Source organism: Fusarium sambucinum, chromosome IV (assembly GCF_050947815.1).
Source record: "Fusarium sambucinum isolate potato_lamoka chromosome IV, whole genome shotgun sequence".
Lineage (NCBI taxonomy): Eukaryota > Fungi > Ascomycota > Sordariomycetes > Hypocreales > Nectriaceae > Fusarium > Fusarium sambucinum.
In genome coordinates, this window is record NC_139291.1 from 6,159,078 (window position 1) to 6,172,538 (window position 13,461).

At 47.1% G+C, this 13,461-nt stretch overlaps 2 protein-coding genes across 2 annotated transcripts; one reads left to right on the top strand and one right to left on the bottom strand.

Moving 5' to 3' along the window:
• Positions 1–2,274: 2,274 nt before the first annotated feature.
• On the bottom strand, positions 2,275–4,566 carry FSST1_002024 (RNA-binding RNA processing protein NOP9; the record flags this gene model as incomplete). The annotated part of the gene is made up of 1 exon (XM_083227973.1): positions 2,275–4,566. One exon carries the CDS (start codon positions 4,564–4,566, stop codon positions 2,275–2,277), a length of 2,292 nt encoding a protein of 763 aa, XP_083092206.1.
• A 3,493-nt stretch (positions 4,567–8,059) lies between these two features.
• Positions 8,060–9,145, top strand: FSST1_002025 (uncharacterized protein; the record flags this gene model as incomplete). The annotated part of the gene is made up of 4 exons (XM_083227974.1): positions 8,060–8,246; positions 8,300–8,512; positions 8,573–8,790; positions 8,843–9,145. 4 exons carry the CDS (start codon positions 8,060–8,062, stop codon positions 9,143–9,145), a joined length of 921 nt encoding a protein of 306 aa, XP_083092207.1.
• Between the last annotated feature and the right edge of the window lie 4,316 nt (positions 9,146–13,461).

Genomic DNA, 13,461 nt, shown 5'->3' on the forward strand with positions numbered 1-13,461 from the left:
ATCTACCCCAGATTTCATGGACACGCTTCCCAAGCTTTGATGCAAGTCCAAGGCTTATTCTCCTCGTAACGAAGCCGAGACAAATTATTTCCATTAATTCGGAGTCCCTCCGGCTCAAGGTGCGGCCGCCAATGCACTCATTACTGGGTGGCGATTTCGACAGCGGGTCTGTCTGGCTATTCTGCTCCAGCAAATGTTACCTCAAATTGCAAAACAGAACCTTGATTTGTAATGTTGGGCGTTGCGCACATTGAAATCACCATGACAGCCTAAAAATGCCACCCTTTACTTTCCTGCGTCCCTGACTCGACAAGGGGCGATCTATGCCAGGCTCACCTGTTGCAACCCTTTCGAAGTGTTGAGGCGAATCTGTGATGGATAGATTGGCGAGATCTGTCGTCTCAATTGAGCTTATGGTTTTTGATGATCGATTTCAACTGCATGGACCCTTGACACAACTCGTCACTCTGTCGAAACTCTGCCAGAGACTACGAATGATGCGCCATCAATAATTTTTCAGATTGCCGCCTGTACTTCGAGTACATGTGCCACTCGCAAGCACGGAAAAGGAAAGGAAACAATCACAAGAACGGCAGAATATCCCGCGAGCCAATGTGTCGGTACGAAACCAGCCTATTGGATGGTGATCGTGTTATTCAACGCGTCACCTTCATCGTCCACTGGACGCGAAATCATGTGATCGATCTAAGTATCTATGCAAGCCCCTACATACTTGGCCTTATTCGCCGATCTTGAACCCTTGACAAGGGCACGCATACCTGCAGCATTCAGAGTTGCTCCCTGCAAACTTGCTCTGTAAGCTTCCTTATTCTCCGAGTGAGATCTTGTGTATGACTGGAAACCTTCAACTTCGTACAGATATGCTAGCTGACGCGTCGCGTAACTTGGTGAATGGCTTGCTTCCAATGTAGATAGCTCTATCCTATCAGTGGCATGGAAAGCTCGTGTGATAGAGGATACACCAATTATTGACTGCCAACCTCAGTAGGCTTAGAATCTTTGCGGCTTGATCATGCCGGTCGTATCTTTGGTCTTGTTGAAGAGGTTGCGTCTCCTAGACTAGATAGGCCAAGGTTAAGATTCCAGTTTCACATCAATGCAGCCATCAGGATACAATCAGAAAAGAAGGTGTCGGCATCTGGCTACTAGGCTACCTACCTAAACAACAGCCTGCACCAAAGGCCCAAGAAGAACCTCAAGCTTCAATTTTAGCCTGAAATTCGGTCAGCTCTCTTACGACATAAGAAAAGCTACCCTGTCGCACCTCCAACCCCTCACGCCGGGACTAAGGATAATTTGACTAGCCAGCACACCCGGCAACTCTTCTTCGGACTCTGCGGCGGGGGTGACATTGTCCCTTCTCCAATGCAGGTGTTACTGGCTTGCGAGGAAGAAGATTTATTTACAGAATTATAGTTGATGCATGACCGTTGGATGAGGAGCAAGGCGGACTTTGCCAGCCCTATCATAATAGGTCTGGCATTGGTACAACCAGTTTTACTTCCGCGTGGGCCGTGACCACTGAGAAAAGAGCCGAAGACCCTGTCTTGTTCTGACTGTCCCAACCTTACTTCCTCATATGCAGATTCGATAGAGAATACGAGTTGAATAACAAAGACTCTGAGCTTTGTTTTGCATAAACCCGATCTCAATTGCACATGATATTGGGTAAAGCTTCTGTTGCTGCCAGGGCAAAGTCCAACACCCCAAGGTGATCAGCAAAGAATTATACGGTAGGATGACTATTATACAGCAAAGGCATCGAAACTCTGATATAGGGGGTCTACTTGCTCTCCCAACAGTTGCGGGCTGGCCGAGATTCCTAATCTATCACTGGCTTCGTCTGTGGCGCAATTGTAAGTGATTGCGAACGATTTCCTATCCTTGTGACATTAATGCTATACGTATCAACGGCAACGGGGGTCTTGTTTAAATCTAACTTGATAAGAAGTGTGCTTGACATGTTTTGAGGCCCAAGGTAGACTTGCTTGTTGACAGCTTGTTTGATTACCCCAGGCAACACTACACAGATTGACCCGAACATTATATAGTCAAGTAGGGTAAGGAGACACAACATGGCAGTAGACGATGGAGGCAAGGCAACGGGCGTGACAATAAAGACAAGTATTTTAGCATAGCACATACTAAGAAACATATGCAATACATACGAATTGGATAATAGAAATAATGCGGCTATTTTGGCTCAAATTTGGGTATCTGTGACCACTATCTATCTTATAACAACGCTTTTTTTTACTCCTCCATCTCATCATCTACCTTGGCATCGTTAGACTTGCTCTTCCTCTTCTTTTCCTTCTTCTCCTTTTTATCTCTCTTCTCCTTCTTCTCCGTCTTGTCCTTCTTGTCCTTCTTTTTTTCCTTCTTTTTTTCCTTCTTAACGTCATCACCATTATCAACCTGATCAGCTGGCTCATCTACGTCCATCTTGTCCTCAGCAGCATGCTCTTCCACGGCAGGTTCTTCGACAACAGGCTCCTCCACAATCTCCTCAGCAGGGTTGTATTTAGGCCTCTCCTTCTCTGCAGTCTTGGGTCCGCGCTGCGGTAGAGTTGAGGGAATGTTGGCATCGACCTCCTTCATCCAGATCTTCCAATCTCCACGTCGAGTCTTCCACATATCACCCTTCCAGTTGCGCCAAACACTTCTGCCCATCCAACTGTCTCGGAGCTCTGCTTCATGCCCACCAAGTCGTGCCATAAAGGCTTCCTTCATGTGGAATGGAATGCTTCGCTCTTTGCCCTTGCTAGGGACTTCGACGATAGCGTTGATTAGGTTGTGGCCAAATTGCGAAACAGCAAGCTCATGTGTGTGAGGCAAGATGGCGCTGGCGATGGACTTGTGGAAAGCAGGGTTGGAAGATGAGATGGATAGGGCGGTTGTGAGGACGGTAACGGTAGGCATAGAGGTGGTGGCTAGGCGAACGATAGTGGCCGGCTCAAGAGCAAGAAGAGATTCTTGAACACCCTTGGTGGGACCAGGGATCGAGAGGAGTGTGGTGAGGAGTTGGGCGCCATGAGACTGAATAGCGTACTCATTCTTAGACAGCTGTTGGACATCCTTCTTCTTCTGTTCCTCATCTTTCAGACCGCAAAGGAAGATAACCAAGTCGGCTGGAGTCTTGCCGCATCCCTCCTTCAGCCCCTTGTTGAGTTTCTTGATCTCATCATTGGCACCACGAGCATTACACCTCTCGAACAGTGTCTTGAGGACGTTGAGCCTGGACTTAACAACAAGTTGAGGCACGCTGGGTGCAATCTTCTCCACAGCCTGCACGAGATCGTCCTTACTTAAGCGATTGAGCACGCGGATGGCGGCGTAGGAAGAGATATCATTTCGGACGTAACCCTCGATTCTGGGTAGGAAAATATTTTGGTTAAGAGCCTTGAAGATCTTGCCAGGGCAATGTGTGATGAGGGTCTCAATGAGTCGTGATCCGATCAAATCGTAGATCATACCGTTGACGAACTCGGAAGCCTCTGAGGCACTGTCGTATAATGACTTGGGAGCACCGGGCAAGAGCTGGAAGAGTAAGGTTGGTTGTTCAGAGTCGGTTTTTTGCTCACTCTTGTTGAGGGTAAGGTCGAGCTCAAGCAGAAGCTGTAGCGTAGGGTTTCCGATAGGATGTCTAGCGAGCACTCGCAGTGCAGTAGCATCCATTCCTGCGGTTGAGTCTTGGATAATCTTCTTGGCTGCCAGGGCGAACGAGGTAGGCACCGCTCTCAGCCCCTGGTTCGCCTCATCTGTAGCAGCAGATCCGGCAACTGAAATCTTCTCCTTCTTCTTGCTTTTGACGAGACTTCGCACTGAGGCGTCTTCTAAAGGACGACCAGCAAGTACAAGCAAGAGCACGCGCAGAGTGTGAGATGCGAATCGATCAGTGATGAGATAGGACAGAGCTCCCTCTAGCTCGTCTAGTGTTGCAAGGAAATGGTCCTCCATTGATATCTCGGGCTTTTGCATCTCTGTATCGGTGCCTTTGGTGTCAACCACGAACCCGGCAAGCTCCTGCGATACTGGACCGGCCGACCTCAGGAAGAGGGCTTCGCAACAATGACTTGCAAATCGGTGCTGAACGAGGGAGAGAAAATGACCTCCAAACGCCTCGAATAGATGCTTCTTCTGGGCGGTATTTGAGAGTTGAATGATGCGCTCCATCAATCTTGAGCAAGACTGACTGCTGGCAAGCTTGAGCTCTTTGCCCTGGGCCTCCTTGTAAACGTTTTCGAGAAAGATGTCGCGGTCTTCGGCCGATGGGAATTGGTTGAGCTCCAGCAGTTCGTCGGCGCGTCGAAAGTATTCTTGCTCCTCTTCAGCGAGCATACCGAAGAACTCGGTCTCGCCAATGCCATTTTGCTGAGCATCTTGGCCATCTAGGTAGTCGTAGCCATTGTTGTTGTCATCTTCGACGGTGCGCTGGCGCTTGGTGTCGTTCTCGTTTGATTCTTGCTGCTGTTCAGCCTCTTCAAGTCTCTTTCGCTTCTTCTCCTCGCGGCCGACGCCACGTCTTGTTCTGGGCTTGGGCATATTGAATTGTAGGTATGAATTGACTGGATGTCGATTTGCGCAAGTCGAGAGAAGTTTTGGCGGGGCGTTGATTGCGCAGTTGCAGAGTTGGAAACTTTTTTTATGCTTCAACGCGCTAATGATTATCGATAAGGGAGGCCCCACAATCAACAACACCAGTATACACTTCCTACCCCAACTTCTGTAAGCACAAGACAAAAGTTATGCTAGAAGCTTCATTTCATAACCGGATTATGTTTATGAAAATCGAAACAAGACATGCACAATTGAGCTCAATTCCATATCGTACGATACGGTACTTCTCTCCCTGTCGATGTCCCAGGTCCAGGTTCTCGGTAAGCTGCAGCCACATGAACTGACAGAGAAGCGTACATATCGTACGGACCACGTTAAAATTGGATGCATCTTTGTGAGTCACAAGAGCAGGTTGAAACTCACTAGAAACTTACTATTGGTTTATGGGTATTCTCATAGACAGCCTCACTTTTCTGAGATGACATGTCGACTATATCCAGACCGTATTCGTCTCTTCAGGCGTCAATACATTTAAAACATGCTTGCAAGCTGCCCGCACAGACATATCCAGGACTTCATCGCGCCATAGAATGCTCCACATGTTGTTGGAAAGACTAAGAAGGAATTGTCCGATCAGAGCCTGAAGTTTATAGCTTATAGGTACAAGGCAAGCGGCTGACAGACCTGGCGATATGAGGAAGGCCTGATAAGGAAGAAAACCAAAGATTCTCGGCCTAGGAGAAAATGGCTTGAGTGTGTTATAGTCTTCGCTAGTTGGTATTGAGGAGCTGCCGTTATAACTCGGCTTTCTTTTAGCTTTAAAGGAACTCATTGTTACACGTGTTGTACAGAACCCGAAATGCAAGTAAAAGGAGAGTTGATACCAACAAACGCCGAGTGAACAACTCCCAGAAGTTCTATTATGTACCTGACGATTTAGAGTAACTACATTATACCTACTAAGGTACTAAAGCATGTTCCATTGAATCCTTTATCCGTGCAAGTTGATTGGCCCAACAACTCAACAATCTGTCGATCCTGTACCTTGCATCTATTAGTGGTAGGTGCTTGCAACTGGCTAGCCAGCCAGACCAGGCCAAGAAGAAGCGGAAATGAGAACAAGAGGACAGTGGTTTTTTGTGGAAAAAAAACAGCAAGTGTGAGCTTGAAACATGAAGATCCAGGGCATAAACCCTTTAGTGGCGTTACAAGGATACGAGGCGATGATCTGCTCGCACAGCGACCTACTCTGGAGTACTACTTAGCTTAGCTTAACTTATTTGGCATTGCTATTGAAACGGGGACACAGCTGAAGAACCAGTAGTGAACTACAGAAGTAAACCACCAAGGGTCCTATGTTTGATCGCTGTCAATTGGACGGTTAGGTACTCTGTGCTGAGCTAGGAATCGGCGGCTTCTAGACAAGCATGAACGCGAGGGTCACTTCCGTATTCCAGCATAAACCATAGCTAAAATGATTGACCAGAATTACAATGTTAACTAGAGTATGATCCTGGATGGCCCCCGGCTACTGTGGGGCTCTGTTTTCCTTTATTCCCCCGTCAATATTACCACGTATTGTTACATCGGCGGGCCGTCGATGATGGCCTTGAGCTAGTGTAGGAAAGTATCTTGAGTAGTCTCTGCCTTGATTGCTGAACGAGAACAGCCCATTCCAAGCCAGTGCTCCTTACGAGAAGATATCTCGTCAAACCAGTTGAGACTTGTGATTCAGTTCATAACCGGCCCTAAACACCAAAACAAGTGACATCGCTCTTCGAGGATCCGGCTGTGTGAAGGACATTCGTGAACCTAGACGCTAATATTATGTTGAGGATGCCAACCGCTGATCTGTCAGTTTTTCGAAACGTACCAGGGCAAGAGAGGCTCCCCAAGCCATCATACTCCAAGCCCAATTCGTCTTCCGGAGCAGACGGTGAAGCGTAGTCTTATAGTCTATTCGATAGCTGACTTCGGTTATGCTTTGCACGGCCTTCTCCCCAGTCGATGCCATGTTATCAAACATGGTTGTTACTTTGCTTTTTTCCTCTTTTAACGAAGAGGTTGAAAAGGAAGTTTAGCGAAGTGACAAGGGCGAGCTAGACTGTTGCGTGAAATGTATAAGAGCTTGAGAATCGAAGCTCCTGTAGCAATCTGAGTAACTAGCTATCTGTACACCTGCCAATTGGAACACCAAGCCCAGCCCTGCATCAGAAAATAAATTAGCCATGGCTGCAAAGAAGGTTTCCCATCCCAAAAACACGTTGCTTGTGCCGGTTACCCCCAAGCCCAAACCCAAGCCCACACCCTCTGTCCTCATACCGGTAACAGCTCGTCGCAGCAATACCAGTGCAAGCAGAGAAAGCAGCCCAGAATCCCCCAAGAGCGACTAAGTCGAGCTCACTCTACCAATTTGTCTGCAATCTAGTTCCTCCTTATCCTTGGACGATCATGGAGCAACATCCAATCAATGCGGTAGAAAAGGAGACCTTAGGAAGCAGGAACTTGACGAGGTATGTATTTGGCAAGAACCAAGCCTGTATTTATACAGTAGATCTAATTGTTGAACTACAGATCATAATGAATTTACTAGATGGATTGGACGATGGCAGAACTGGTGTATTTGGGAATTATTTCAAATGAAGTGCCTGTCCTTCGAATAAGAAAGGACAAAGCATTTGGAGGAATTTAATGGGTTTAGCAATATTTATGTAGTCGATTATAAAAGTTACAATTCATTGAAAACAAGAAGTCTTCTGTTTTAAAGTTTGAGAAGTCTCAAATTGATTACATGTTGACTTACAATATATAGAGCTTGACGTGAGTTGTCGCTCAATGTTTTCCCTGGAGTTTGTCGAGATAGACGCGCTACTTTCCCATGATTAGCCGATTAAACAACCACGCGGCTGTCAGGCGCAGCATGTGTTGGTTTTGTTTTTGTTTGGCGCTGGATTGGGGGAGTGGCCAGGGGCTGCGTTACAAAGCTGGTACCGTCCAAGTACAGCAAGGGGTATGGATGTGACGTGTCGGTTGGCCTCGATTTGCTGCAGGCCAGACGCATCGATGTCAGACAGAAGAGAGCGCCAGTCATGTACGTCACGTTTTGTCCTTGCTTTTGTCTCGGCATAGCCCGTCTGCTCTACATGCAATGTATAGTAATTGTATGTCGAAGCTTTGGCCGACCAAGATGCATTGACAAAAGAATGAGGCACCCGCAGGATGCGGTGTGCTCAGATTGTGGGTGTGGTGTTGGTCATGGTAGAAACGAGCCTCATTGTATACCAATACGCAATAAAGGTGTGCGTGCCATGTCGGTGATGTATGATGGTCAGAAAAGATTGTAGTCGGCGTTCGAAGATAAGTAGGCGCCGGAGCCTTCGTCAAATACTTTTGTCAAGCTCAATTCCAGAACAACTTCATTCAATCAATCAATCAGCAACCACGAATATCCCTGAAGGTCTTGATAGCCCGAACCAACATGCCTCAATCCAAGCAGCCGCGATCAGTTAATGGCGGGGTTGCGCAGCCTCAAAGCTTCGAACTTCCCATAAGAGATGAAACACTACACGTACCAGGTAATGGGTCCTTGGGCGTTGCAGCCTTACTCAGGTATGCTAACCATGTGGCTTTCGATGTAGACCTAGAGGGTCAGCTGAAGGATAAAGGTATATCACTCCGTCCCTGTATTCCAGTCAATAGGTGCTCAGGTATATGACAGACGAACTAAGCGGGCGGTTTCGCCTATGTCGACAACAGCAGCGTGACACGAGGCTCATGGTACTACCCCGTTATACGGAAATATACTCACATTGCCTCATTGATCTTGGAAGTCGAGTGTCGTCCCTCGAAGCAGAGTTAAAGAGAACAGACAAAGCCGGTGAGAGTAACCCGGAACTCTTGGACAAACTTGAGCAAACAACCTTTAGATATGGTGAGAACAGCAGCGATGCAAACTAGAAACCCTTCGATATACTGACTGAATGGATCGTAGGCCAATTTTTGCTTCAAGCACAGAAAATCCATGCCCTTGAGCAACCTAACAGAGGGTTTTTGAGGAACCTTGTGACTTGGAATAGGGGTATTTTGAAGGATGATGACACCGGCTTCCTTGAAGAACCGCTTGATGACTGGGTGTCGATCACGGACCACGATAGGCTGGATCAGTTCATCACTTTGATCCCAGCCACTAGCATTGGCAGGGTGCTGGCTGTGAGTAATTCTCTGTACTGCCCGTTAAGTGATTCATAGTAACCTATGCTAGTGGCCGTTCCGATCAAACACAGAGATGGTCGGGGAAAACATGCTGGATGACTACCACGAAGGAGTGATGAAGTTTGCGATATTTACCGTTTTTAGTCTCATCCTCGGGATTTTTACCTGTGCCCCAGCCGGGATTCAGTCTTTGAATGTTGTATCGACTATCGGGGAAGTAGCGGTATATGTTGCGTTTGTGATAGTGTTTGGCTGGCTAAGCCTGGGACTGTTTCGAGGCTTCGAGAGACCGCTCTTGACTTCCCTGGCTTTTGCAGGACTCATGGCTAATCTTCTGCGTGGTAACAACTGAGCTGCTTTAGCAGGGCCTCGGTGGGGAGGTGGAAGATGGAACAATAGTCAACGTATTGACTTACTCACTTGTATGGGAAATCCTAGGTATTCACAAGAATCTGCTTCGACGCGACGCATGCCCAGTGTATAGTTTCTGTTGATTATTTTGCTATCAAAAGGAAGCGAGCGTGATATATTGTGTTGAGTTAAGGGGCATAGGGTAGATATTCTGCGAGACGATACTGATACGAATAGGGTCGATGATAGAATAGATGAGCCATGGACTGACAAAGATCAATACTACAAGTATGATATTTCTGGCATGTCAGTTGTAGGAGGGCAAAGAGATGTTGAGAAAAGGAAATTGGGTGGAAGAGGCTCTCTGGTGTGACCCTAGCAGGTAACCGGGTACCTTAAACGCTTCTATGTCACTTCCAGGCAACCACAGCCACCTCAGGCCACAAAACATGTCTTTTAACTTCAAAAACGGAACAAATAGAATTCATGACTGCAATGGATAACCAAATATATTTCGAGAATAGATCTGTTGACCCGTGCTCAGCAAGTTGCTAACTAGGTACCATGTTTGGACTATATCCGATCCATTCTGCTTCGATTGTTGACCCTAAGATTAGTTTACAGTGTCGGCTTGGCTTCCATGCGATACAAGTCTAATGCTAGGTCCGAATCAAACGGGAAATTAGATCCCACTGATATGCAGGAACTTGAAGGGGTGACAAGAAAAACGATAGGGGCTGACACTTTTGGCAGCTCGGTCGATGTAAATGTGTAGGGTCAATAGGGTCAAGTACTGATAGCCCACCAAAACAAATAGCAGTTGAAGCGATTATGCAAGAATCGCCCCGTGTTCAGTTATTATTAACCTTTGTATCAAGGGTTGGTACTGGGCCCGCGGCGCGTCTCTCGTCGCTGTAGAAACTAGGTCCCCACCTGTCCTTGTCTAGCAATCGCGTGTAGTCAATGGTATGACGGTTTGGTATAAATTGTTTGTGTTAATCCAAATAGATAGCAAATGGCTGGTGCTAAACAATGCTTGTACTCGGTTCATCATACCGTCGGGGTCGAGGTCGTCTCCGAAAAGTCGTGAAATCTTTGCTCCTCGTGGCGAACCAGAAACGATAAAAAACAGGAGGCAAACCAGCTGCCTCGTCTCGAAATTAAGCCTCGGGCCACCATCGACTCAGTATTGGCCAGCCGGTACCTGTAATAGCCAGAATTTGTACCGTGCTGTTTATTCGCCCTGTGCATGATTGCGATTCACTTCGCATTCGTCAGAATCACATCGAGAGAGTCAACAAATAGACGTTAGCAAGTCTGGAATACCAGCAATTTAAATTTCAAACCGTTTATCAGTCAAGTCTCCCAGCCTTGCAGACCGGGTTTCCAATGTGACGCGCCCAATACATTGACCCTTGACACCCTGACCGCCTTTCACTGCAGTCCAACCTCGACCGAGATTCACAACGACGATGACCTGCATCTCGTTCATCCGATTTTTCCAGAGCGTCGGGGGGGATAGAGAATAGCCATGTTTGTTTTCGAAGGCAGAATTGCTTACTTCACAATTCATTTCTCTGTGTAGTCCAAAATACTGCGTCGATGGTACGCCGAGCGTCAGAATGCGAAAATAAGCCACACACGAGGCCAATCGGTCTGAATACAGCCGCGCGTAAGTTCGAGTCGCTTGCCAGCCAGCTCGGGATCGAGCCATCCATCGCACTTGCGACAGTCATGGCAGTCGGCCATGTTGTTTTCGGTTGTCTTCATCAGATGCCGGTATCCCAATGAAAATGGATTGCTGAAAGATCAGTAGGAAGAATGCTGTGAGATGATCGCTAGAAACTGTTCAAGTGGACGAAAGAGCGCTGGGGCGATTTGATCAGACGATGCTCATGGTGTTCAGTGTCGATAGCAAAGACTCAGTTGCTGTACGATATTCCTCAACAATGACAACTCTAGTGAGTTTAAGTCGCGTGTTGACGATGGTCATTCAATAATAGGGGTCGAAAATAAGGCCGAGGTGCCGTCTGTCGTAACTGCCCAATACGGTGCAAATAGCGATGTCCGCTGAATCTTTCGCCTGAGTGTAGGCCAAAATGACCCAGCCAATAATGATGGCAGGAGGAACTCAACCCATCGTTCAATTAGCCAATTTCTTGCTCAGACGGGAAGCAGCAAACGGGAGATGGTCAGGCAGTTCCTGCCTACTTTTAGGATAAAAGCTTTCTCAAGAAAAGTCAGTGCTGGCGATGGAAGGAACAACAAAGCTGAAACGAATTGTCTCGGACCGATACTGGACGGGACCTAAATCCCTCAGTAGGTTTGCTGGGGATGGATACAGCATCCAGAATGGCTACTACTCCGATCTCTACCCTAAATTCGAATCGAAACAGAAGACATACGCATACTCGAAATGGCTGATGCTTCCAGTATGGTACGGGAAATATTGTAGACTAATTGTCTATCTTGCCGTGCAACCACGAAGAATGACTGCTCTAGTGAGCCAACCTTTCTGATACCCTGAGGCTGCTGTCTTATGGTCTCGAAGTCGATAGTCAGGAATCTGACTGCGTCTTCGCAGCAATAGTGCAGCAAAATACAGGATTGTAATTCACGCTGTTACTTCACATGAAGCAGATCTTCGGATACTATCCTCATGCAGCTTCCAAATGACAGCTTTCTGGCCTAGTCCTCGCATTGCCACAACGGGCATCACTGAAGACGGTATATTGGGGCACCCCGGCAAGCCTGGATGTCTCAGTTCAAATTGTTGTGTCTAACACCAAGTGCTAATTCGTCGTGACAGAGCAATTGAACCTCCCCTGAAAACGGTATACGCGAATGGGTATTCGATCGCCAAGTATTGGTCTAATTATCCAATTCTCTACAATTTTCTATGTAAAACCCTTCTTGAAAGCTTGGACAACGCGAAGCTTCATGAATTCAAATCGAGAGCTTGGTGTTAACAACAGTCGTTGGTAAGATTGACTGCCATCGATATGCCTCTTACCCACCCATCCATCCATCACCACTTCAGCCCCGCTGAGGCCTTCCTGTGGATGCCTTTTTCATACTCAGGTTCTGCAAATAATTAACATCTAAAGATGAGGCAGTCTTAAGCATCACAAAGAGCGGTGAATATCAATATCTGTTAGTTTTGCACATCAGAAGGCTCAGCCTTTTTCTCGTGGAAAGATGGTGTCTTCAAGAGGCCATATTCATGCGAATCCTGGATCGGTGAAGCCAAAGGGGGAGGCATCGCCATCTTTAGTTACCCAACCAACACCCTCGTGATGTTTATCGTGTCTACTATCCAATCACAAGGACAACGGTATCTGCATCTTCGAAAGTGTCGTCTTCGCATATACAAGTCTTCAACAAGTACTCTACTTGTCACACGATTGATGGAGCAGTACGGCCCGCCAGCGGCAATTGATTGGCCCTTGGGGGCCGAGAAGAAGATCTTTCTGAGGTCACAAGAAGGTAGATTCTTTCATGATTCGTCTGTCAGCAACATTCATGATATGCAACGTGGTGCCACGGCTCCGTATCCCACTTGCCAGCCCATTTGAGCCTCACTGACTGGGACGAAGGGGGGAAGGCAAGGTGTCACAGCCTGATTCTGGGGCAACTCTTAGCTGCCTAAGGGGGTCTCTTCACAAACACAGAGTGGTGTTGGTCTTTGTGGTTACATTCATGGTACACGCGCGGTTCTTAAGCGCGAGGCGCGTGAGACTGAGAGTGCATATCTATAAAGAGATCGAAGGTAACAACCGCAATTTACCTTATTCTAATCGGCTTCTACAAATAGATCGTCTTCAGTGCCATTAGATTAATTGGGAATGTTGTATGCTCTGAGCATTTCTCTCCGAGAATAGAAAATCGGATATTGTGACAATGGCTGGAAGAGAAGCGCAGACCCCGGCCGCGTATAAGTTAGCTACAGTTATAAATGGCCTCCGTTTAGCAATGGGCATCATGGCCGTTGGCAACAAGGAACAATGCCAGCAATACTACAGTCTCGAAATATCTCCTTCCTCATGGACACTTGGAATCTTCAGGTCAAGGGGTTGTTGGCAGTCTTCTGAACAGTAGATCGCAATACTTAATCACTCAACTATGAAGCAAATCTAATTTGATTGTAGAGATGAACCTATCTGGAACATATGTAGGTCTAGTTAGCTAACAACCGTACAGTGGCGTAGAGGACAATTGTAACACGTATGTAGAACACCGCTTATCGAGAACAGCTCACGATGTTATCCTTCAAGTGCAATCGAGATGCAATACACTAGATATGGACCAACAACGGCC